Source organism: Parus major, chromosome 9 (genome assembly GCF_001522545.3).
Source record: "Parus major isolate Abel chromosome 9, Parus_major1.1, whole genome shotgun sequence".
NCBI lineage: Eukaryota > Metazoa > Chordata > Aves > Passeriformes > Paridae > Parus > Parus major.
The window spans coordinates 18,685,573-18,711,456 of record NC_031778.1 but is presented as its reverse complement, the minus strand read 5'-3'; the positions used below and the strand labels follow the sequence as shown (position 1 = coordinate 18,711,456).

At 43.6% G+C, this 25,884-nt stretch overlaps 1 protein-coding gene across 1 annotated transcript in view; it reads left to right on the top strand.

Moving 5' to 3' along the window:
- The first annotated feature begins 3,247 nt into the window (after window positions 1-3,247).
- Window positions 3,248-25,884, top strand: part of KCNMB2 (potassium calcium-activated channel subfamily M regulatory beta subunit 2) — a 139,649-nt gene continuing 117,012 nt past the window's right edge. Inside the window, exon 1 of the mRNA XM_015638260.3 lies at window positions 3,248-3,347. Coding sequence (XP_015493746.1) covers window positions 3,310-3,347 — 38 coding nt within the window. The 5' untranslated portion in view covers window positions 3,248-3,309. The remainder of the gene's footprint in view (window positions 3,348-25,884) is intronic.

Below are 25,884 nucleotides of genomic sequence, written 5' to 3'. Positions count from 1 at the left end.
TCTGGGTCTGTCTTTTAAATAAGAAATAAAATAACCTGAAAACAGATAGAAGAAGAAAGGTAAATGTTCATACTCAAAACATCAAAAGTCAAAGGCAATCCCCAGAGGCAATACAAAAAGGTCAAGGGTCATCCAGAATGGTCAAAGGTCATACCAAAAAGCAGAAAGTTATCAGAAAGGTCAAAAGTTACTGAAAAGATTGAGGGTCACTGAAATCTCAAAGGTCAATAGAAGTGTAAAAAGTCACACATCAAAGTTACATAAAGGTAAAACGTCAAGGACAGGTCAAAGGTCACACAAAGGTCTCTCACAATGCCAAAGGTCATCAAAAATTCAAGGATTAGCCTGAAATATAAAGTGACCCAAAAGATCATGGGTCACAGAAAAGTCAAAGGTCACCCTGACAGTGACATTTTTTCCCTGAAAGATCAAAGGTCACCCCAAAATTCCAAAGATGGAACATCAACCAAATGTAAAAGGTCATCCCAAAAGTTCAAAGGTCATCTCAACAGGCCAAAGGTCATCCTGACATATCAAAGTTCACTCAAAGGATCAAATACTCCTCCTGAGGGGCAATGATCACTGAGAGGTCAAAAGTAATCCCAAAATTCAAATGTCACTGAAAGGTGACAGGTCTGTTGCTCTCTGCCTTCTAAGAGACACAGCCAGGGAGTGAAATGGGCAGAGAATGGAGTGGCTTTGGTGCCCCCTGAGCCAGCACCCTGTGTGAAGGCAAGCAGTGATGCAAGGGCAGGTGTGTACACTGAGATATAATTATACAATTAATTGTAATTAATTATAAAAGCTGAATATACATCCTGTTCAAGTATTATTAAAATTAATATATAGAATGATAGAGAGAGGGGACAGGAGGACAATTTCAATATTTGGGGGAGCAACCCAAATTACAAATTACAGGTTTTATAGTCCTTGTTGCAAATAGAGCCAGTCCTTGTTGCACATAGAGCCAGGTTTGGTTCCTAAGAATTTACTCATGCTTCTGGCAGTGCTGCTTTAATAATGAGGAAGAAAATATTTACCTTCAAAGGCCCTTTGAAAGCCAGTAGCTTAAATATAATTGTGCTGGAAGTACTCCCCTGATTTCCCTTCATAAGGTGACCAGCTCTGTGAATAGTGAGAAAGCACAAATCCATTGCTGGCAATTACTCCAAACAGCTGTACCAACTAATTTATATGCTGGGAGGCTTGTAAATTATGTTCTACCATTAACCTGGCTCAATTATTCAGAGTTTGACATGTCAAGCTTTTTACCAGCTACAAAGGCAGCAAGGCCAGATGCTCCTTCTGAGAGAAAATTATAAAGGAGGGCAAAGAGTGCTGTCATGTCACTCCATGTTGTGCCAGACCAAAAAAACATTCTTATAGGAATGATCCAAAAAGACTAAAAAGCCAGGGCTCTGTGCTCTTCTAAAAGTCTGGTTTACACACATGGACTTTAATGGTGTAGGTCAGTTGTTCTGTCCCTCCAAAATGAGTTCTCACCACTTGTAGAGTGTTTTCAGCCCTCAGTGGTCAAACCTTGGCCAGATGCAGCTCTAGGGTTTGCACAAGCACTGCATTGGAGGGGAAGATGCAGGTTACTGCTGCCCAGGGAGCAGTTCTCAGCTTGAAGAAAAGGGGTGAGCCAGGGCTGGGGACACTCCTGTCCCTCCTGGGCCTGTGTCCCAAGGCCACCCCTGACCTCAGCTGGCAGTGTGGATGGGAAGGTTTTCAGGTTTGCTCCTGGCTGAGAGGACCTCATGTGGGAAAACTTCAGAAAACAAGACTTGGAGGAGATGCTGACTGCAGTTTTCAAGGAGCACCAAGGGCACAGGCACTTCTGCTCTGCTGGGTGTGAGGAGATTTGGGAAACAAGTGGATTCAGGTCTCTTTTAATATTCCAGATGGGATCCAGATGACTCCTTTCCCCCATGATCTGCTTTATCACCTTGTTATATGATCTCCTGTGTGTCTCCTCAGGTAACTCACAACTTTTAGAAAGTCCACCAGCCAGCAGAGATGGAAAACAGCAAAGCAAGATGTCACAGGGTTACAGGGGCACAGGGGTGGGCCTTAATATTACATTTAAATCCTGCAGCAGTTCTTCCACACCTCTGCTACTGCATACAACATTTTCTGGCTCTGTGTTCAAGGCAGACTTCATTTACCCTGGTGAATGGAATCTTAATTTCTCTCAGCCTCCCTGAAGTAGTTTCAGGTTTATTCTGAGGCAAAGCAAGAACCTGATACTGGCTTTTGGAAAACAAATGGATTTGCTACGCCCTGGGAATTTTCATACAGGATATATCCATCAGTTTTCCTTTCTGACTAACATTTGGCAAGATGTACCTGTCAAAATTCTTAAATTCAAAACAAATTGTTTGTTATTTCCTCCAAGCCACACATTAACTGTCAGCACAGAAGTTTCCACACTGCCTCTGTGGGCTCACACACGTAGCTACCCCATGACCTACCCTGAGGAACAGCCTTGGCTTTCAGAGAAGCTCAAATCCACAGAGGCGAGAATGTGAAAACACAGCTGGGCCCAGCAGCTTCTGCTGCTGCAGTAAATCCCTTTGCTCCTCCACACATCTCTCTACCCTGAAAGTCTTTAGAGGTGAAATCATGAGCTTTCCTTCTCATTGCAGTTCTGTTTTGGCACTAAAAATCCTTCTTGAGGCAAGGACAGTTTGGCATATTTTCCTTGTCTGTCCATCAAGCTCTTAAAAAATTAAGTTATTAATCATTTGAACATTCACCTCTGCTGCACTTGCTGGCCAGAAACTCCCATAGGTGGTTATTTCAAATATGACTCTGCTTCTGTTGAAGACTTTTGAATTTAAAAAAAAAAATAAAAAATCATCTGAAGTACGGACAAATGCACCTTGTCATAATTACTGCCTAGCAGTGTATTTTTAAAGCAGTCAGCTGAGCTTCTAGTTTATATTTCAATAATTTGCTTACTTGGTAAAAAAACAAAACCCAAAAAAAAACCCCTGACAAACCCCACATTCATCATGTAGTTTATCTGAGGTCTCCTCTACAGCAAAGCATTGCTTGCAAGAAGGAAGAGAAGTTTGCAGCTAAATTGTTTTGTAACAGATGTATGGATGGAAAAAGTTACTAACTGGGAGTGTTCTCTCCTTCCGAGCCTCGCCGTTGCTATTAGCGCTGGTCTGTGGGGTGTAGCTTTCCTCCTGGGCTTCTGTGTTTGCTTTACGTGTTGCTTTCCTCTTCCTTTTGGTCAGGAGCCTTTTTACGACCTGGCAAAATAACACCAAGCAACAGCGCTGAACCTGCAGGACAAAAATGAGCCTTTGCCTTAAATATCCCAGAGACAAATGGAGGTGAGTAGAACAAGTCTGGGCTGGGGAATTGCTGTCGGCTTGCTGTTCAGGAGTTGTTAATAACTGGTACATTGGATTTGTTTGGGGGTTTTCCCCCCTATTTGTCCTCAATGTTGAGAATTTAACTAAAGTCAGGCATGGGAATATAGTGGAGTTGTAATTGCATCCAGGCCTTGGGCAGGGATTGCAGAGTTGATTGGGACAGAAATCCTTTGAGCAAGTTTTCTTGGGCCTTCATGGCAGGCTCAAACACATTTTCCCTCCTCCTTTTCCATGGTCTCACAGAGTGTCTGTGTTTCTGATTCCCTGTGCACACTACACGTGATGAGAGCATTTACCCTGCTCCCATCACCTCCCTGTACTTCATATATAATGCAGAGGTTGTATTTGCTCAGCTGTATTGAATCCTGCTATAAAAGCAGGGTGCAGAGGGCAGGTTCAGGATGCACAGTGAATCTCTGTAACTAATAAAATATAGCACCTGCCCTGGTGGAAGTGTCAGTGTGAAACCAGACTTGACAGGGTAAGTGATTCCAGTTCATAATCCTTTAATGCTGGTACAATTTGGTGGTACTGGCTTAAAAGTGGTACTGAGAGCTAAACTGGACTCTGAGATAAATTAAAAATGGTGTCTTTAAAGGAAAATTATTGTGTGGGATTTGATGACGTGCAGAACTTTTACTCATAGGGTGTCATACCTGGCAGCTGGGTGGATGAAAATGATTTTGTGTTGTACAAACAAGACTCCACATGAGTCAAAAATAGGCAATTAAATACCAAATGTTCTTGACACTCCTTCAGTCTAAGTTATCTTTTAAGAATCTTGAAATTTACTGAGCTGGAGGGTTTTTTTCTGTACTGTTCAATGAGTATTTCTAATATCAAACTTTTAGGTTACGTTAGTTTTGCATGCACACCTATGGTATTTTGGTCTTCTGCTGTTTTTTCACGGGGTTTGGAGCCAGGCTTCCCGACTCAACTTCCAAAAAAGAAAACATTGTTATTTCCTGTTTGCTGACAATTCAATTTTATGTCTATTTAAAAGTTTTCTAGGAAAATACTGATAGCAAACATTTGCAGGTCAGTGACCACAGGGTCGGTTCATATATGAAACAGAATGAACATATTCCTAAAACATTTTGTAGAATCAACACACTTTTTAGACTAATTTCCTCTTCAGTTTGCAGAGACCAGACATGCTCCCTCGTGTTGTACAGCAGCAGAAAGCAGAGCTGTGTTTTGCTGGATGAAGGAGATGTAACTTCTGAGGGGACACTAACTCAGCAAGGGTGTCAGAGAGGGACAACTTCAAACTGGGGATATAGAAATTATCTTTCTCTTGGTCAATACCTCTGGCTTCTCCCTCCTCTCTCATGTTCCCTCCTCTCTCATGTTCTCATGAGGCCTCAACGTTCCTTGGGGCCTCCCCTGACTGGGTGTTCTTGCAGTGCTCTGGCTTTATTCATCCCTTTCCCCAGCAAAGTTCAGTGCAGCTGATGGAAGATTTTACATGTCCACAGCAGAGCTCACAGTGACTGTTCCCTGGTTTCATGGAAACACTGAGTTTAGTTGCCTTTTTGCTGGCAAACCCGAGCCCAGACAGCTGAGTCACTCCACACAAAGCAGCAGCTTTGAACATTTGCTTTTCCAAAATACAGCCTTCCTTTTTCAGCAAGGCTTCCAGGACACTTCTTACTGCAGAACTTTGTTTTTCATGTACTACACTGAGACAAAAACACAGGCAGTCACACACTTGGTAACAGGGGAAGAGAGAAAGTTCTGTGTCAGGGGCAAACCCAGAAGGGAGGCCTGGATCGTGTTTAAAACCTTGAACCACAGACACAGAGATTTAAATATAACCTGAATAGTTATTTTCACAACCTGATTTTATGTAAGGAAGTAATTCTACTGACTTTTCAGTTTCTCTTTTTGGACAGATTGAAATGCTGCCCACAGCCTGTGTAAAATCTGAAGGGGCAGGTTCTGGGCACATGGAAATAACCTATTGCAGTCATCAAAGCTACATCAAGGTACCCTGGGTGATGTAGGACCAGTCACCCTTTCTCTCTTGTGCTCTCAGCTGTGCACAGACCTTGGATTTCTGCTGTGAGCAGTTCATGCTCACAGGTCCCTCTGCTACTGAGTCATTCCAGCTGGCTATTATATTACTTATTTTAGACTATTTTAATAATTATTCTACTCTGGGGAAAAAAAAAAAAAAAGCAGAATCATGTTAATTGTAAAATCCAGAGACTAAGAAAAGCAGCATATGAGAAAGAGTACACAAAATATCCACCTGTAAAATAAGAATGTGCTGGGGAGTCAGTGGAGAGGGAGGAGAAAGAAACATCAGAGCAGCCACCTAGAAAAAAATGGCCAGCATAAGACTTGATGAGACTTGATGATCACAGGATGATCAAAAATAAGATGAAACTACTTTGAAACCTCTCAGTTAGAATACTTTTTAGAAGAGTCACCTAGTCTCAAAGAAAGCTGTCAGAACAGCAAATTGAAGTCAGCAGGCAAATTTGAAGAGGAGATGTCTTAAAAACAGGGGAAAACTATTCCTATAAGTAATATCTGACATGTCAGAAAGTAAAATGTTTTTAAAAGAAAAACATTGGGAATGGACAAAACCTGAATTTGAAAATCTTCCATTCAGTGTTTTACTACCTGCTGCTGGAGATCTGACAGCCATTTAAATTATTCCTCAAGTTCATTTAAGAAAAAAAAAAAAAAAAAGGCTTACTTTTCCTTCCCATCAATTAGAGAAAAATCATCACATCATTTTATGTTGAGAGTAAGTTGATGAATGTCGTGTCATGTATCACTGCCTCTGCATCTGACAGGAATCAAAGCAGACTCTTTGAAAGGCAAGTGTCTTTGAACTGCTAATTATGCTTAACAAAGAAAGTGTTTCACATGTTGCTTCATAGTGAAATTTCTGCTTTTACCTAAAAGGTTTTTTCTCCCATCTTACTTCTGGACAGCATGAAATTATGTTGAAACTAACATTTATCTATTTATTTCTGATTACACTATGATATTTTTAAAAACGGGGAAAATATGTTTCTTGCATAACCAAAAGCTTCTGGGGATTTGTTGAGAAATACTGGCAAATGTACTGGCAAAGGTTACCAGGGTAACCCCCTGCTAACATGTTTCTCTTTTGGATATTAAAGGAACCTGTGGATGTTCAGAATGTGAGAGTAGTATTTTAGCTCAATTTTTCTACCCCCAGGAATTTCTTCTTCCTCGACTTTCTCTTCTGGGCTTTATTCTCAGAGCAGTGTAAATACCCAGACAAAAGCTACACCCAACCAAATCTCAGACAAGAGCAATTACCAAACAGGAAGATAGCTGTAGGGAGAAAAAGATAACAAGTGTTGGGCCAGCAATTTGGCATTGTCTCTAACTCCTCCACATTTAGGTGCTTTGCATAAGGTTCAAAAGAAGAAAAAACACGAGCCACACAAACAAAATAAAACCAGCAAAACCCAAACAAACAACAAACACCCAGATTGCAGTGCAGCCACTCAGAGCCTCAAATCTTTCGACTTGCATCCATCTCTAATCTTAAAGCTTCTGAAGTGATGCCAAAAAGTAAAACTCTGGGTTAGGAAGCAAGTGGTGTATATGTGTCTGGTCTGCTTTGATCTGCCAGAGATTGTTTTGTGTGGTCAATACCCAGCCATGTCTTTCAAATTAGGAATCTTAAAACTGGAATATGAGGCTGTGAAGAAAGTGCCACTAATGCAGAGAGCTGCTGGCAAGTTAGGAATTGATGGTTAAGCTGCAGTACCTGATATGAATAAATAAGTTTTATACTGTTACTCTCCATCACTGGAAAAATGGATTTTCCTGCTGTTAACCAAAGCAGAATTATTTTTTAAAATTGTAATATTCCCTGGTTTACATTCCATGAAGTGAAGAAGGGAATGCAAGATTTAAGCTAGCTCCTCAAACTGTAAGAGATGTAAGCTCAAGAGTGTTGATTCTCATTTTCCTTAAAACTACTTTTAAAAAACTTTACATATACAGGCTGAATAAAAATGACAGTCAGGCCTGTTAACTACTTTAGAATTGTTCCTTTCCCTTGCCAGTTTGTTCCACACACTCCTGTGAAGTATGCAGTTTTGGAAAAATGCTTAAAACATATAAATAGTACAATTCAGTCAATTGCTCTTCATCAGTTAATAAGAGAGCATTCAGAGGCACTGTCACACAGCAGAGCCTGGGATTAGCTCTCAATTGCCTCTTCTGTGAAATCTCCCTGCTGCTTCCTAGCATCCATTCACAAACATTCTTCCTTTCCACCCACTTACCGTCCCTACAAGAGTGTTTAAGAGCTCAACTAATTAGACTGGAATTAAGATGTGGACATTAGATATTAAAAGCAATTTTAAAAATCCATGATGCGCTGGTGGAATCCTTAAATGCTCCTGTTACCCTGGCACTGACTGGTGTGAGTTCTGTGATGGTGCCAGTTTGACAGCACTGCTGGGATGCAGGAAGCAGCTTTGGTGCCATTCCCAGTAGGTCCTGGGGAAGAATCCCTGGATTTGAAGTGTGGAAGAGGCTCACCATGGAATAACCTTCTCCCAGTGACTGTGGCACTGAGCATGGGGGGGTCCCTTTTGTGGGGCACATTTATGCATGCCATAAAAATGTGCCCAAGGAAAAGAAGAGGATGAACTAAATATAGAGGTAATCTAATTTTACCTCATGCCCTGGGAAGGGAAAGAAAGAGGAGAATAACCCCAATGAGACCACTAATAGGGCACTACTTGAGAGCTGCTCAGAACATGCCTAATCCCTTTTGCTCCTATTAAGGTCTTAAAGACAACTGCATAAGTACATTAGACCAAAAACCCCATCTAGCCAAAATTCACCTATGCACATTACCAATAACAACCTCACAGGCAAATGTTTTCCTGTATCTTCCATTTTCCAGTCCTGAGGTTTGCATGTTCCCAAAGGATCAGCATGATTCCTGAAAGCATTAGGAAACCACACAGTGGATGTTTTATATCAGATTAACATCCTAGAGAGAAGCTGCTGGCTGAAAAGTATTTTTCATTAAGCACATCTCTTACTTTATACCTAGTGGAGTGGTGGGAGATTTGGGAATTTAGGAAAACATGTTAGGCAAAACAGAGTGAAGTGGTGCAGGTAAAGCTGAACCTGCCATGGGGCAATAGATGGACCAAGTGACCCCTGTGGGGCCTCCCAGTATTTCACTTGTATGATTTCTCTACCTTAATGCTTCTGCCTCACTAACTAGACAGCTGGCCCTGTATTAGTCAAGAAATAAGACAAATGATGGAGGATGGTTTAGATGAGGCCAGTTTGGACTGTTCTGCTTGCATTCATGAGCAGTCATGATCTCTGGAGGACAGCTAACAAGCTCCATGCATGGCCAGTTGTTGTCTGTTTTCAGACAACTAAAAAGCTGAAATATCTCCCCACAAAAGAAAGGTTGTGCATGCAAAACCAATCCATTCCAGAGCTTTTACAGAAAATGCCTAGTTACCTACTCCAGTGTGGGATACTGCCTGCGTGGTACATATTCTTCCATTGCATTAGAATTCCTATCACAATACTGACTTTTAAGTGAGGGAGTAGACTTCATCTGTATGTTTGGAGGCAGAAGTTCTAAAAAGTACTATAAAAAAAATGTCAGTTCCTGACCTTATCCTCCAGCTGAGCCCTGAGAACTTTGGTCTCTTTTGAGAGGCTTCTATCAGTGTGCTCAAACATGAGGCAGGTTAATGCAGTTAACCCTGAATTCCTGATGGTGTCCTGGCCTTGTCTGCCTGCAGGATAATGAGCTCACCAGCTTCAGGTATTGAGGCTGCTTGGAAATGATGCAGCACTGGTCTGTGTGTTACTGGTAGCACTGGGAAAAGGAGCAAAGGCAAAGGAAACACCATCCATTCCACTCTCACCCACACTGGGTGGGATCAGCTGCAGCAGCAGGTCCTGCTGTCTTCAGTGATAGCTCCCCTGAATCCCATTGCAAAGTATTTATTGTGTTCAGGAGTTTTGTTAAGAGACTGAAAGCCCTAGATTTAGAACTATCAAAAAACAAATAGTCTTGAAAATAAGTGTATTTGAGCAAAAAGGGCCAAGTCCTCATCTGGTGAGGAAGCTTTCATCTCCCCACATGAGTCTTTCTCCAATTTACAGTCTACTTGTGCACAGGGGAAACTTATGATTTTTCTGAGTCAGAATACACCTGCATTTTAGTTCTTTCACTGCTGGGAAATATGTACATTTGTTCCCATTATTTCAGAAGGATTGGTTTGTTGGTAGTTTTTTAACATTATCCCTTGGTGTCTTTTTAATTTCTTTTTTAAAGGCTCTTATTTTTGGAGCTTAGGAGTCATAATGAATAAAAACCTGTGATTACAGTTTAGATCAGATCCACGTGTTGAGTCATGGGTTTCTCTTCAGTATGTGCAAGAGTCAAATCTTGTCCTTGTAAGGGGATTGGCAGTAGCTTTGGAAATATCTGTCCTCTTTCCCAGTTTGCTATCATAAGCTGTACTTCCAGCTCACTTTTTATATAAAAGCAAATAAATATTTTATCTGCAGGCATCAGATTTTGTCTTAGTAACCATCCCTGTATGTGTGTGCAGCTACACAGGGTGGGAAAGGAGGTTCTGAAATTTGTTTTGTGGTCTGGGTGTGTCTTACACTGTTCAGACTCATGCTACTGTTAGGAGATCCTTCTCTCTCTCATCTTTTACTCAACCCAAACAAAGCCAAACAAGTGCTTCCCACATCCCTCTGCCATCCATCACGTACCTACTCTTTTATCATACCTGTGCAGCATTTTCAAAATCAATGCTTGCATTCTGTCCGTTATTATTAAACAGTTTTTCAGTGCTCTAAATCCCTTGGTTTGGAGAATGCCCAAGCTGATGAGGTGAACAGAACCAAACCATTTCAGGCACTGCTGGTTCAATGAGACCCTCAGCTCCATCCCTGAGCTCCTCCTCATTTTGAAGAAGAACTCACTTTGCCTCTTGGAGTTCATTTCTGACCTTTGCCTCCTTTTACCTATTTGAAGTATATGTTTTTGCCATGCAACTGCTTGGGCAGTGCTGCCTGACAGAACCAGCCAGGGACTTCTTTGTGCTGTCCTGGGGGTAAATGTCACCCTCACAGCCTTGGCACAGCAGACACACACCTGCCTGTCCCCCCTGTAATAAGGGGAACATTATTGCACATTTTGTTAAGCCACAAGTACAACAGCAATCTCAGGCAGTACAACCCAGTCTTGACATTGATCCTAATCTGAAAGCAAAGCTGTGCTCAGGCAGGACACGTGTTCAGGTTTTGATGGCTGCTTGTGTTTCCAGGTTTTGGTAAGGGAAAGGTGTTTAAAACACACTTGAAGCGATTTATAATGGACCTTTGTGGCTCCAGATAGGTCAGACAAACATTGGAGAGAATTTGTGGAGGAAAACAAGCTGCCATTCTGAACAGCTGGAGCTTTAGCCATCCCCAGAGCAAAGTCCATCAAACCCAGAGATGTGGCAAACTGCCAGACAGCTGCATGTGTGTCACTTTGATGGTCACACAGGAATGCCCTCTGGGCAGGAGGGGATTAATGATAACTCTCTGAAGCCCCAAGTGCCTCATTTTTGATCTTTCTGTGGCAGTATATTTCTTCTTCCATTTTCACTTTGTTCTCAAAGCTTCACTCTTCATTTAAACCCTCTAAGGAAACTCCTTGCAAGATAGATGTACATTACCCTTTCAGGAGAAACAGAATCTCTGTCAGAAAAATAAATACTGAAATCTGTTTAGTAATGCCCCTCATGTAGACATCTCTCTCTCATCTTCTTTAAATATTAGTTTAGAAACCTGCTTTCATTGATAGAAATTTAATTGCCATAATCCAGATAGCATGGAATATTTCTATAGTGATGCTCTAATGCTAATTTGCAAGAATGGGAGAAAATTTGCCATCCTAACAAATCCCTTTTGTCCTTGGATGAAAAAGACAGCAAAGACAGTGCCCCTGGCTAAGTGGAGACATGAGATAGATACTCACAATGCTCTGTATGTGAAGTCTGCTGTTGGAGTCGTTAATAATTTTCAGTTTAACTCCTACAGAATTAAAACTAAAGCTTTATACTCATTTCCAAGCAGAAACCTGCTTGGAAATAGCCTGACTTGGTGTTTGAAAGATGTCAAAGATGACCTTTTCATAATGACCTTGGAGATGTGGATCCAAATAATGATGTCTGGGTATTTATACAAATGGTTCTTCCCAGAGCTGCCCATCACAGCTGATTTTGCCAAATACACATGAAGTTTATAAAATCAGAAACATCTTTTACTTTATCTGAACCTGTCCATGAAAATTGATGGAATGAGCCCTAAATCCTAGTCCAGCAGTCTAATGTAGGACTTAAGAGCCGCCATGTGAGGTACAAGATGTGGTGGACACTGTTCCTAGCTACAATTAAACTCAGTGTGCAAACCCATGTGCTGATGATAACCCCAACCAGCCTAGACACTATTTCTACATCACCCCCCTTCTTTTCTCAAGTGGTGGTTTAGGGCTAAAACTGTGGGTGAAAAAGATTTTGTTTCATTCATCAGGCTTGATACAGGTACAGGGCACAGTCACCATGATTCACATTCCTTATTGTGGTTCATCCCCATTCAATCCAGCCCTGTCTGGTGTCTGTGAAGATGACGAAGACTCCCATCTCACACAGCCTGCAAGCACATTCCAGACCCACCAAGAACACACTGCCTTACACTGAAGCTAGAGGTGCTTGGGCAGAGCTGTATCAATCCTCCTTGGCTGCCAGAAGGAAGGTAAAATTAGGAAGACTCCTATAGAACAGTACAGAGTGCAAGAATTGAGTTTGTCTGCAGACCATGCTTAGACAAGAGCCAGCCTGCTCAGTGAGGACACTGGTGCAGGACCAGGGGCAGGAGACAGGACTGGAGAGATCTGGATCACTCTGCTCTGCCAAGGCTTCGCGTGAACCTTGGCTTGTCAGGACCAAACAAGTTTTCCTCTGCCTGTGAACCCCAGAGCCCAGTGAGCAGGTCTGGGCCAAAGTGAGAAAGCAGCACCTGCCAACACATTTGCAAGAGCTGTTGTGAGTTCTGCACAAATATTTGTGGGGAGCAAAAAAGAGATCAGCATCTAACCACTGGCTCTCAGTAGAGTCACCTTCAGACCAGTCAGGCACAGTCCTACTTAATCTGCCTGCATTTCCAGAGCACTGATCACTATGTATCTTTGCATCATAGCCATCCATCACACCACCAGATTCTCATCTAAATACTGCCAGCAGCACTGTGAGCAGTAACATTCCCTCCTTCTCCCTCTGCATCTTATTATTGAAGTTGCTGCTGGCAAAGGAAAGGAAAGAGGCTGTGTCCACAGTGACATTAGCAGCACTGTCAGCTTAATCAATGCTGATCCTTTCCCCCTCATCCCTGCTTCTCTGCCCCTTCTCCTTTTTTGAGGCAGCAGAAAATCCATAGAAATTCACCACTGTGAACAGCCATCCAGAAATCCTTCTCATGTTCCATGAAACCTTTGGTACCCTGACTGTCCCCAACTCCACATGCTATGTCCCCCTCAGCCACCCAAGCCCCCCAAGCAGAGCCATTGCCAGGGCTCCCAGAGCCCATGCTGCTCCTGGACAGCAGGAACAGCCTGGGAGCACTCAGAGCAAGGAACCTGTCTGCTCTCTGCAGGTTCCTCATCACAGAGAAAACAGGATTCCAACAGCACTAAAGGCAGAGCAGGGTACAAGAGATGCTGGGTGCTTTGGCAGAGATCATACTGCAACCAAATAAACTTGCAGCAAAGTTTCCCAAACCCTTGGGAGCTGGAATGTTTGTAGATAGTCCCTAAGCAATTCCATTCAAACAAAACTTGCTTTTCCAGTTTGGAAAGGAGCAGGCAAACCTCCACTAGTGGTGCAACTCTATTCAGCTCACTCATCCCACTGGGCCATTATGGAGAGCAGCGTGGTGTGTAAAGGGGAACAGAGCTGCAGACAATACTTTATTATGTGAACTGCAGAGGATTCACCATGAGGGGACCCTTCTGGACTCCAGGTACCCCATTAACTCAGGCAGAACTAGCAGACACATGTGTGAGTAGAGAGCAGCTGTATTTGGTGATACGGTTGTAAAGCATGAGATATACAGGCAGCTTGTTTGGTATTTTTGTCTGTGTAGGGTTTAATTTTTTTTTTAAAGACAGTTTTCAGAAATGGGGATTTATTTTTTTCCTCCTCAGTCCACCAGGCTGACATACAATTCATGGTGTGCCTTGTTTGATACCGTGTGTCAGTCAGCTGGAACTGGATTTCACATAACAAACCACAAATAACGTACTTGGAGAGGGAGCATCAGACCAAAGACAGACAATCTTGGAAAAGTAGCATTTCAAAAGTTTCAGCATCCATAACCCTCCCTCTCTGCCTGAAGTCTTGCACATTTAGGCTGTGGGTGTTTGCACACCCTTGTCTGTCTCTACCACTTGTCAGCTCATTGCAGTTCTCAGCCTCACTCTCCCCTACATTCCCTACAGTCTGGAAAGGGAGATCCCGAGTTTAGGGATCTGCCCCAGTGTCATTCAGGGCCTGCAGAACAAGCACAGGCCAGGGGCTTTGCCTGCTATTCTCTCCTCCATCCAGCCTGTCTGAACCACAGCCAAGGCACAGCTTGTGCCAGGGACAGGAGGGATCATGCTCAGGGGCTCAGCAAACTCAGATATTGCCTTTCCTGCAATTTTTCCCATCACAGAGTAGGTGTGTCCTGACACTGTAGATGTGCTCCTTACACTGTTAATAGTTATAACCTTTAAACTTTCTCCCTTCCACTGTGTCTCCATTGCTCCTCTGACATTATCTTCTTTGTGAAGCAGTCAAAGAAAATTTAAGTACCATGTTATTGCATCAGGTTTCCCTAATTGGAGGTGAGAGAAGGAAAGGTTTGTTTCTTCCTTCCCATGACAGAATAACCCCTTGCAAGCAGCACTGCAGTTAGTGCAGGTTACTAGATTTCAGGAGGAGTAATTCCATCTGGTCAATATTCCCACCAGCCCAGCTGTTGAGAGCTGGTTGTTTAACATCTCTAGATTGCACAATGATATGAACCTGATCAACTCCTGTCTCAATTTTCAAATCTCATTGAAAACCAGACCTTGTCTTTCTTGGCAGTCCTGCTTCATTTTCCTCTTCCACTGAGCTATTATTTAATTCACTGGCAGTAGCTGGCACTGACTGGAACACAGTTCACAGGATTGACCTGGGGCCACAGCCCAGGGCTGAACAGTCCTACAAGCTTGGACAAAGCACTGTGCCCCTGTTTCCTCATCTTTGACATAAGAGTAATGTTTCTGCTGCCAAGGGAGGCTGGAATAATTATGCTTCAGGAATATTCAATGCTAAACACTTTTACCAGTAAATTTATCATGTTTATAGAGTAATGGCTTCCAGGAATAAGAGATTAGAGAATAGCCCTGTAGTTACAGGGTTGGGCTGGAGTACAAGAGAGCTGCCTCCTGGCTCTTAGGAAACAGGAGAGACCCTAGGCAAGGTTCAGGCTTCAAACCTCCACCTTCCAGATGGGAAATACAACCTTTCCCTCTTTGGAAACTGAGTAATTCCTATTTGTGAGTTGCAAAGAGAAGAGTTACTGACAGTTTTAAGTGAATTGTCACTTGTAGTTCCAATATGGATTCAGTTTATAAATAAAGGACAAGAAGAACAACTGCAGTCAGGAGAGGATTTGCAGCACTTGGTCAATGTCTGATTCTTGTATTTAATGAAACCTTGCGCACCAGAATTAATTCAGCAAGGGAAACGTCTCTCACAGCCAATGTTGACTTCAATAGTCATTCATGACATTGAGCAAGACAGCTGTTACTTGTAACCCTTCCACTGAAAATCAGGAGCACAACATCACACCCAGTACCTATTGAAAAACCAGACAAGGCTGCTTACAGTCTGCAAAACCAGGGACCATGCTTCATGAATTTCCCTTTTAGCACCATTTCCAGACAAGCCTCTCTGCCACAGTTCAAAGAGTTAAAGACATGCCACACCTGATCTGCCAGGGAAGTTTTGAAGGAGAAGCCCAGCAGATCTGATTAATGCTGAGTGGTTTGAGCAAACAGAGCCCATCCTGCTGTCTCCCACTGCCCAGCCCACCTGCTGCCCACCAGCTGCTCCAGCTGCCGGCGAAGCTCCGCCGCAAACGCTCTCACTCTGCTTCTCTCCGTGTTTCCTGAGGAAACACTCAGCTCATCTGCTGCTCTTTAAGCAATTAATGGACTCCAAGAAGCATCTGGTGAGCAGGGGCTCTGCAGGGCCCCTAATTTGCAGCAGCTCACCCCCTGTGGCACACGTATGCTCTGGCCTTATGGCCAGTGTCTGACCAACGGGTGCAAACCAAATGCTGTGGAGTTGCACTGACACACTCCAGCTGGCTACTTGTCCTTATCAATTTTCATAGGTTTGATAAAATACACACTCATATGAATTTATTATAAACAGTGAAGTTACTGCCAGAACTGGCCTCTCTGCAGAGCAGTGTCTGGGCCTGTACAGGATATACTTTGTTTGCTATTATGCAACTTCCTCTGTGGAGTATATCTTCCTTTAATCCTTTTCATCTTCCCTCTAAACAAATATTTTACACATAGAATACAGAAAGCTGCTTTTTTTTACCCCAAAAGGTTAAGAGAAGCTGCAGTAGCAAAGATGTCCATTTGAAGATACCAGCTAGATGCTGGAAAGGAAAACTTTGGATAGCACAAAATGTGACTTAGTAACCTTGTTTCACTTGAAAAAATTGTTTCCATCCCCTTTTCTCTCTGGACCTGTATCTATTGCCTGTTTGCCCATTTTATGCCAGGACTGTCTTCTAATGCACACTTATACATTTGTCAAAGGTTCTGTGCAAAGAGAAAATGAACGAAAGCTGCACTTCCTAGATGTGCCAGCATAACACCAGAAGTGACACTGGCCACCAGCAGACAAGGAAAGGCAGTAGGATGTGACACAGGACTGAGGCCCTGCCTCAAGGGATGTTCCTGACCTTAGGAATATTCCATCTGTACTAGGATTAGGCTTAGTTAAAATAAGAACAATAGAAGGATTGCAAAAGCACACAGAAAGCTGGTCTGCACTAATTTTTGCCAGTTTATAGATACATTGCCCATCCATTCTATACAGAGTCCTTCCATCAGCTCCACTTTTGCCCTCACTGTAGGAGCTGTGTGACTCAGGAATGGTTCACCCCTCAAGATAAAAGGATGAGAGCACCATTACCCCAAGAAGAGACTGACAAAGTGAGGTCTCCATGAACTCACCAACTTTGCCAGCACATGGACTGAGCTTCTCTTTTGCCTTTTTCATTTCCCCAGCAGAGGAGCAGCACAGCTCTGTTTGGGCAGGAGGTGTCACATAGCCATCTCATCCCCTCCTTCAGAAGCCTGAGACCTTTCTCCTTGGACAGAAACTAAACACAGTCTTAAACTGCTCATGTGCCCCTTGTGAAGGGCTGGACTGACCTGGCTCTCCTCAGGACTTATCCTCTCCTAATTGCCCCCCTTTGCTCAGACCTTCCCCTCCTGATCCCTGAATGAAAAAGAGTGTCTCTCTAAGGCAGGCACTAAAGGCAGGCTGAACTTCTTGGCTATATTAATAAGGAAATTAAGGCTAATTGAAGGAAGTGTGGTTACCTACATATATAGCATTACACTAAATTGCTGCACTATTTCTAGCATCCCTATCTTCTCCAGAATGCTTAAATACCACAGCAAGTGCACATCCATAACACTGGCAAAAGGCTGCAGAGGATGAGCTGGTTTCTTGGCTTATAGAACAGCTAATGTCAGAGAAGTGACTTAATTTGAATACAAAACTAGTTTTGTGAGGAAAAGAAGAAAATATCAGGTATAAGGAACGTTTTAATCTTTCAGAAAAATCTGGAAGAAACAGCCACCTGGAAGCCAGCTATATCCCAGTGAGCAGCAAGGGGAACTTCCAAAGACCAACCATGTCAGCATGGATGGCAAGGTTCTCCCTTCTTTGACCAGGTCTGGATCAGATGACATGCCTGACATCAGAGAAGTTTTAACTGTTTATATCAAGATCCTTAGATACACACACACACAAAAAGTGTTGCTTGAAAAGAGCTCTCCCTTATAGAGGGTAGGATTATTCAGTGACAAGGCCGTGATTGCTTCCCTACAGAAGTGACTTCCATGGGACAGAGCTGCTCACTTGACTTTTCTAGGATAGCTTTCCCCTGCAGATCCCAGAGCTGCCTCGGAGCAGTGGCAGCATGTGGGAGGACAAAGCAGGCAGAGGAGCTGGGGTTGTAGCAAAGGCTCTGGGGGAGATGAGCAGAGAAAGGGGTAGAGACAGGCCAGGGACGCAGGGATTGCCAAGAGGGAGTCTCTGGTTGAAGGAGAGAAGGAGGAATCACTGAGTAAAAATTGGCTGTCCTTTCCCCTTCCCTTCCTGCTGGAAAGGCGAGTGATCAGGAGGATCCCCCAGGAATCATTTCTGCCGGTCTCTTTGGTCTCACAGATCTGGCAGGTCTGATACAGAAGGCAGGAATAGTCCTGAGATCCAGGAAGGCTGGGTAAATTCTGCTTTGACCACAAATCCTCTGGGACACTGGGAAATCTATGGGAAGCTCTGCCACAGCCCTGCAGTTTTGTGGGTGCTCCCTGGGACCCGGCAGCACCTCTCTTCAGCCCTCTGTGCCCCCTCCGTGCAGCCCCCCTGGGCAGGGCTGTCCCTGGCATCCACCTCTAGGTGCTGCTATACTACCAGCTATGGATTTCCCGGCAGGAAAAACGGGAAAGGGATGGCAGCAACTTCTTCATGTTGCAGGAGAAAACTGCAGCAGTTCTGGATCACCAAAATGTGCCTTTTTAATTTTTTTTTAGTTTTTTTTTTTAAGTATCGTGTTAATTCTTGTGTAAACTGGCACAGCGGGCACAGCTATCCCTCCACATCTCCAGCAGGGACAGAGGGGACAGGCCTGAGCATCACCTTCTGCATCATGTTCTGACTGAGGGACAGCTGCAGTTTAGCTTTTCACACAAGGAAAAAGAAGAGGTTAAACTGAACTAGTGGCATTGTGAGGACAGCAGTTAACCCTGCCAGGTCAAGAGCAAGGACAGAAGTGATTTGTCACAGACAGCAGTAATGCACATGGGACTGATTCTGGAGGCTGAGGTTTAAGGCTTCAGGCATTAGCAAATGAGCATTTTGCCTAATTAGATATTGATCACTATCACAAAGCATGCCATGACCACCATAAGCTTACCACTGTGTGATGGAAAATTAGAACATGTTCCAGAACACACATTAATCCCTTCTCCTCCAGGAACTTTACTCAGACATTTAGCCAATCTGCAAGTCCTACCCTGCTGGTTCCTAAATGAGTGACAAATATTCCCTTGTTTCCCAAGGGCAGCCTCAGATTTCCTCTTTACTGCCATACAGTGATTTTCACCTTGCATTAAGGTGTTTTTCCTCCTTTCCTGATGCCCCAATGTACACAAATTTAAGGTGTTCCATACCCAGCTGATCACATGCCAGCTGTGACAATCAAGGGAGAGGATTTTGTCTCCCCACTATCCAGAGGTGCTGTATTAACTGTTTCCCTGTGTGAGTCCCATGCTGTTCAGGACTTAGCTTGAGTTCTTTGAGGCCAGAGGAACCCTTAACACCATCCCACAAATACACTGATAGCACATGTAGCCTTATATAAGTGATTTACTCCTATGTACTGCAGAGAGAAAGTACAAAGACTGTGCCTCCTGTAAGTTTACCCTGGTTCAGCTGGTCTGCAGGACCTTTCTGAAAGTGACCTCAGGACCCTGTACCTCCTTTGAAACATTAATCTCAGCTTAGGGCAGGGATGGTGTGTGATCAGGCACAAACCTTGGAGAATTTCTCTGGGAACTCTCCTTTCAACAAATGCATTTAGTGCCTATATAGGATCTCTGGTGGTCTTTGCATGTTGAAATGTGGGAGTTGTGTGATGCTGTTTATAGGATGGGAAGGTCTCAGGCATGCCATGAGAATTAGTTGGGTGGCAGAGAGCTGTGTTAGGGTGCAGCAATGGGAGCAAACAGAAGGTGTTTTTCTGGAGCATATCCAACACAGGTGATCCTGAGACACAGGAGGCAATACCTCAGGGGAGGAAAAGCCTTGTTAACCTTGTAATGTTTAGCTCTTGCCACTTCAGCATATAGAAGATAGTGCCTGGCAGGAACCACAGATCCAGCTGCAGCAGTGTCCAGGCAATCCAGCAGGAATATCAAACTGTGGGTAAGAGGTCATGGCCACATACAGACAACAGCCCTGCAGGGAGATGAACCCACAAAAGAATGGCCCCTAGCCACTGCTCTGCCATGTCAAACCATGTCCTGAATGAGAAATGGTGCTTGAGAAACAGAAGGGAGCAAGGGGTACCTTACAGCCCATACCACAGGCTGTGCCACCTCCCTGACAAAGCTCTGGACAGCTTCTCTGCACCTGCTGGAGAACCGAGATCTCTATTTCTCCTTTCTCTGTAAGGAATGAGAATGTTTGCTGTGAGTGATTCACAGAGCTCTGATGGAAGCTGAGCACTGGGTGGGGGTACCTGAGTTCTCTCTGGATGCCTGAGCTCGGGCACAGTTTGGGAGCAGCTCTCAGCCTGGCTCCCACGACCCGTGCACACCCACCACGGCACACTGATCCTTCAGTGCCGAGCAGCTCCCCCACAAAAGTGCATTTTGCAGCACTTCCCCTGCAGCCTGATCCAGAGCCATGCTGTTACCCTGCCTTTGCCAGCCCCCTCACTCCCGTGCAGCTTCACACAGCCGATGGCAAACTTCTCTGAGCGCACAGCCTCCAGGCAAAACTGCCAAAGCAAAGTGCAGCTTCCAGTGCTGAGCAGGGAAAGGCAGCTGAGGAATCAGGACCTGATGTAAAAGGTCTGAATGCCTGCAGAGACATTAATGCCCCCCACAATATTCTGCTGTGCCTAGACAAGCACTGCTGCCCTGGCTGACCCAGCTGCCATCTCTGCCCAGGCATGGAGCCCTCCTGATGAATAGATAGACAAGCCTTCCAAATATTGTGTTTTATAGAATCAATCTTGACTTCTCACCTATCAGCCAAATCCTTCACACTTCCCCCTGTGTGCACACAAGTACCACAGCTTCTTTGCATTGGGAAGTGGAATGTTATTTCTAATTTTTATGATATTTGTTGGCACTGCTGCAGGTGTTTGGGGTTGGAGTGAAGAGAAGGCAGTTTGTGCTCTTCAGTACTGGAGTAGGATGTGTCTGTGGGCATGTTCTGCATCTAAGGCAGTGTTACAGATATCTGGGAGGCTTTTTTATGAAAAAGAATAGGTACCAAATCCTGTCTTCTTAAGCACTACAGGAATCATCCCTTGCCCTGTCTTGCAGTACCTCCTGTAATTAGCTTTTACATTAGAAGTCAGAGTCCATTTTCTGTGTCAGACAATGCCTCAGCAAATTTTGGCTAAAGATTGAGGATTAGTGTCTGTGGGAATTGAGCCAGAATTTATAGCAGAAACACAGGTTCTATTTTTCACTGAATTATATCTTAGCAAATGTCAGACGGTGTGATAATTACTCGTTGGATGAAATATATTTTTTTAATCATGTCATTTGTTCCAAAATACCGTTTCTGGTATTTTCTCCAAGGGTTGTTTATTAATGACACCTCACGAGCTGAGAAACTGGGACTTTTCCCTTCCAGCCTTTAACAGGAATGAAGGGCTGTGTTTGGGGTTACTAACTCAGACTCACTGCAAGCTTCCCTAAAATACAGACACAATTATCTGCTTTTATTGCAGCAGATGCTCTTACAAGACCCCCTGTGACTCTGTGTTACTTGTGGCCAATGACTGCCGTGAGCTACACAGTGCAATCAGAGGAAGGGCTGCTGAACAAGCCCAGGCTGTTGGGCAAAGCCAGGCTGTCCTCCTCGAGTCTTGGTGGCATCCCACACCTCACCTGGTGACCTGGTGGGAGTCCAGCAAGGCAGAACCTGCTCATAGCTGACTGCAGCTTCCCTGGAGCTGGAAAACACTTTCAGTCAGAAGAACAATCACTGCTAAAAATGGATTCAGGTCAGCTTTTTCACCACTTTCTCTCAGGCAGGACATTTGGTGATTTGTCCTAGGCTGGGAGCACACTTTCTCTGCCCAGGGTGGACAGGCAGTTTCCTTTAGCAGGAGTCCTCATGTCACACATGTCACAGCTGTCTTTCTGGCCCCTCTGTGTTCTGCATTCTAGTATCAGCTTTACTTTTTATTGAGTTGATCCTTAAAATCCCTCTCAGCATAAAAATCTAACAGTTGCCACCATGACAGGGTGACATCTGTGTCCATCTTAGTCAGAGGCAGCTGAGCTCTGCTTTAATTTCTTCCTACCCCACTCTCTCCTCTTTTCCCTTCTCTACAGCTGAGCTTAGGCTCACACAACACAGAGGTTCAGCTCAGAAGAACTAAGAGAAAAAGATCAAATACACATCAGTCACTTTTACTGTAGGTGAGGCATACATTCATATGAAAAATTACTCATTTTCTGAGAACAGAGGCTATATTCAACATGGGGGGAAACCTTCCCTGTGGACATATAAGAGGCTGGGGTATCCACCACAGACATTTTAGGCTCTCAGAGGCTGTTAGGGTCTAGCATTAACTCTGCTTGTTGGCCCAGTCTGTGAACACTGATGCAAAACAGATGCTGTGCAACCTCTCAGTCACAGATATTTTCTGTCAAATGCCCGAGATCCAAACATATGTAATATGGGGGCTGATTATGCTTCAGCATGTTTTCTAACAAATTATTTCTTAGAAATAAAGCGCTAAACAAACGGGAATTATAATGAAACAAGACAACAATGATAATGCCATTGTATGTATCTGGAGTAATGATAGGGCTAAATCAGATAATAAAGGTGTAAAATGGATAAGCATTGGCATCTCTAATACCCATAATAAATTCTAGGACATTGAAACACTGCATGATATCAACAAATAAACAGTTCATAATAATAAAAATAACAACCTCATTGGAAAAAACTATATTTAGAATGCTAGTCATTGAAAGAATGTGTTCCAAAATGCAGAAACAACTGCAGGACCACATAAAATGGATATTTGCAGCATGAAAAATAATCAGAGAAATTCTCCTGCTATGCCTCAGCTTCTTGGCTTATGCTGGTATCTCACAGAGCACCTTTTGCTCTTTTGGTTTCATCCTTGCACGTGCAACGGGGGTGACAACCGCTAAAGATAAGAGTGACATTAATTCCCATGGCTTTGGCATTAGCAAATTGTCTGCAGATCTCTCTGCCTGACAGGCAGGAAACTTTGTTATAACAAAATATGTTATGCCACTTAAAAGTCCCTGTGTTTATAATGGTGGGGGAAAGGATATTGTGTGGCAGCATCACAGGGGAGGGTGTGGAGCACAGAGGATGGGGACAGCACTGCTGCTGCTTTGCCCACTTGGTCCTCTCTCACCCAAGACCTGATGGAAGCAGCAGAGGTGACAGCAAACTGCAGCATGGGTGCTGCAATGGCAGCCTTGCAGGGAAAGGCTCTGGGAGCTGCGCCCAGCTCTGCTGCAGCACCTCGGATCTTCCAGCCCACTGGCTCAAAGACGAAAGGGATGGATATATCCTTCCTAACCATCCAATCCTCACCTCAGAGTTGGCTGTTTGGCCAAAATTAAACCAATGAATCTGCTGAGGTCCAACAGCCCCAGATTAAGCAATATATTGTAATAAGCTGTACCAGCTCTGCAGAGTCCCTCTGGATGTCACCGGAGATAAAGAGCAAAGGAGTGAAACCAGATATCCGTCAGCATTAGCAGACTAATAACAGTGCTTCACAGAAGGCAGGGAGTGACTTATCCCTCTCCTTCAGGCCTTCCTCATCATTTTGCAGCAAGGGAACTGAGGCACAGCAGTGGTGGTGGTAAAAGAGATTCCTTTAAGTGTAAGATCATCCTCCAGGAACAGCTGCCCCTGCAAGAGGGCAGCCCAGCTTAATGCCCTGAAACCAGAGGCACCCCAGGGAGGTTTCATCAGCCCACTCCTCCTGAAAGAGCAGTCAGAACACACCCTGCTGTCGTGTTGGGCTTAGCTTCACAGCAGATGTGGTATGTTTGCAAGTGATAGCCATTCCTGTCATATATTGAAATTAATTTCTCAGACAAAAATCTGCTTTATCGGGAATGAAAATGAGCAGCAGACCCATCAACACAAGCACAAGTGTGTGGCCAGCAGGACAGCAACAACACTTGTGATTAAGCAGTCTTTCCCACTGTTCCTTTCCTCCACATATGATAATTAGTTATGGTGCCATTTTTCCCAGACAACTAAGTGCACATAATTTTCTCTTTTTAGTTGACTGCTGCAGAGTGGCTACACTTGAGAAAATTAGTTTTTATCATTTTAATAATCTAATTTTCATAAACCTTTTAACGCAAAAACAAAAACTACTTAATGCACAGCAAGATAATTAATATTGAAAATAGACTCTGCAGGGGAACTGTAGTACCTGCTGCCTTGCATTAGGCTCCCAGAATAATGAATTAGCCAGGAACTTTAAGTAAGTTTGTAAGAATATTATAAACAGAACCAACACAAACACCACTTTCACTTGATTCAGACAGATCACAACAAGAGGCTACTTAATATGTTGATAGCCTGACTTTGAGAATAACTTCACCAGTGTCCCTGCTGGAAATGTAGTGACTCTTAAAAAACAAAACCATTCATATTCAGAATTACCACTCTAAAGATGACAGAAAAAAAATGCAATTACTTATATGGCCTGAAGAGGAGAATTTGGCTTTTCCTTTTCCCCACCAAGCTGTAATGGAGTGAGAGAAGGGTTTGCAGCTGGAACATGGAGTGGGGCAGACGATGTTAGCTCTGCTCCCCACTCCCAGGACAACTGTCCAGTTTGGACCAGGGGCCCAGGATGAGGCTCTCTGCTGCCTTAAGGCCTTAAGGGAGTGATAAAGGTGGATATTCCCTTTCCTGACAAACAGTAAGTTTGTATGGGTTTGCTTTTTGGTTTTTTGGTTTGTTGGGTTTTTTTGTTTTTTCATAGAGTGTGGGGAGAGATAGCAACTAATCCTTTCTGCTGAAGACATCTATCCCTAAGCAGTGTCACATAATTCATTAATGCTGAGAACCAGAGACTGAAAGGGCCTTTAAATGCCAAAAATAATGTGTGCACTTGTAGAGCACTTAACACCTTCAAAGTACTATACAAATATTAACTAATTATTTAAGGAAATAATTATTTAAGGAACTAATTACTGACAGCAAGAGGTTTACTGCTTTTCTCTGAGCATCAGGTGTATGCCAGGGATCCTTTGGAGGACCCTGATGAATTTGCTGGGACTGCAGCTTGTTCTGAGGGAGTTAATGGCTGAAGTTTTGGGATGGGAGCCCAACTTTAGCTTGTCTGGCCCAAGGGAGGATGTTTAACTTAGGAGGACCCAGTGGTCCTTGTTGTGACCGAGGCTCTGCACCAATAATTCACAAAGGACCATTTCCAGAAATGATCCCTTCAATCTCTCTGGCAGCCAGGATGCACAATCTGCATGATTAATAAATGTGCACAAACAGTTTTTATCTGCCACAGTTATAGTCACTTCACGAGGGACTGCTCAAAGATGTGAGGTTAAAATCCTGTGCTGCAATAGGAAACAGTGGGAGGGGAATCAAACAAGAATACAGATTCATTTAAAGCTCATCAGGGAATGATAAGTATATGAAAAAAAAAAATCAAAGTGAATTAATGCTGTCAAAGGGTTTAAAGAGAATATGAAAGATTCTTATTATATGAGTATCGGGGGAAGACAAGCACAAGTCCTAGACAGACAATATGTCCATTAATTAGTAAACTAAGTTGGTATGAAAATAATGATGACTAGAATCTGTCTTTAATGAGACAGATAAAAGAAATGTGAACAAGTCAGAAAGAGGAAAAGCCAATAAAGTACCTTTTCTTAGTAGCATATGAGAAAATACTTCAAGGAAAATGAGCTGACACTTAAATCAGCTGATACAGATCAGCCTATGTTATTGGGGGAAGTGGTGAAAATGCCATGCTGCAAGCAATTATTCCTCCTAATTAGCAACCAGAAGACTAAGAATTGACGAAAGAAAAGGCAATATAGACACTTAAAATGAGAAATAAATTATCCCAAACACTATTTTCTGAATATCTACCTAATGCTCTTTCTAAACTAATCATCATTGCTCAGGAAGTGAAGGTGAGGAATACAAAGGCAAGTGTCACAATTAGGGCCATCAAATGTTCCTTGCAGTGGTCCCTGGGTGGCTGCAGCCCCTCTTGGCAATGGCCACTGCTGCCAGCAGCTCGTTGCTAAGTCTGTGATGACACTCCAGGCAGGAGATTCCATCCTGGCCAGGCACCCTGGGGCTGGCAGAGAGCAGGATAGGGA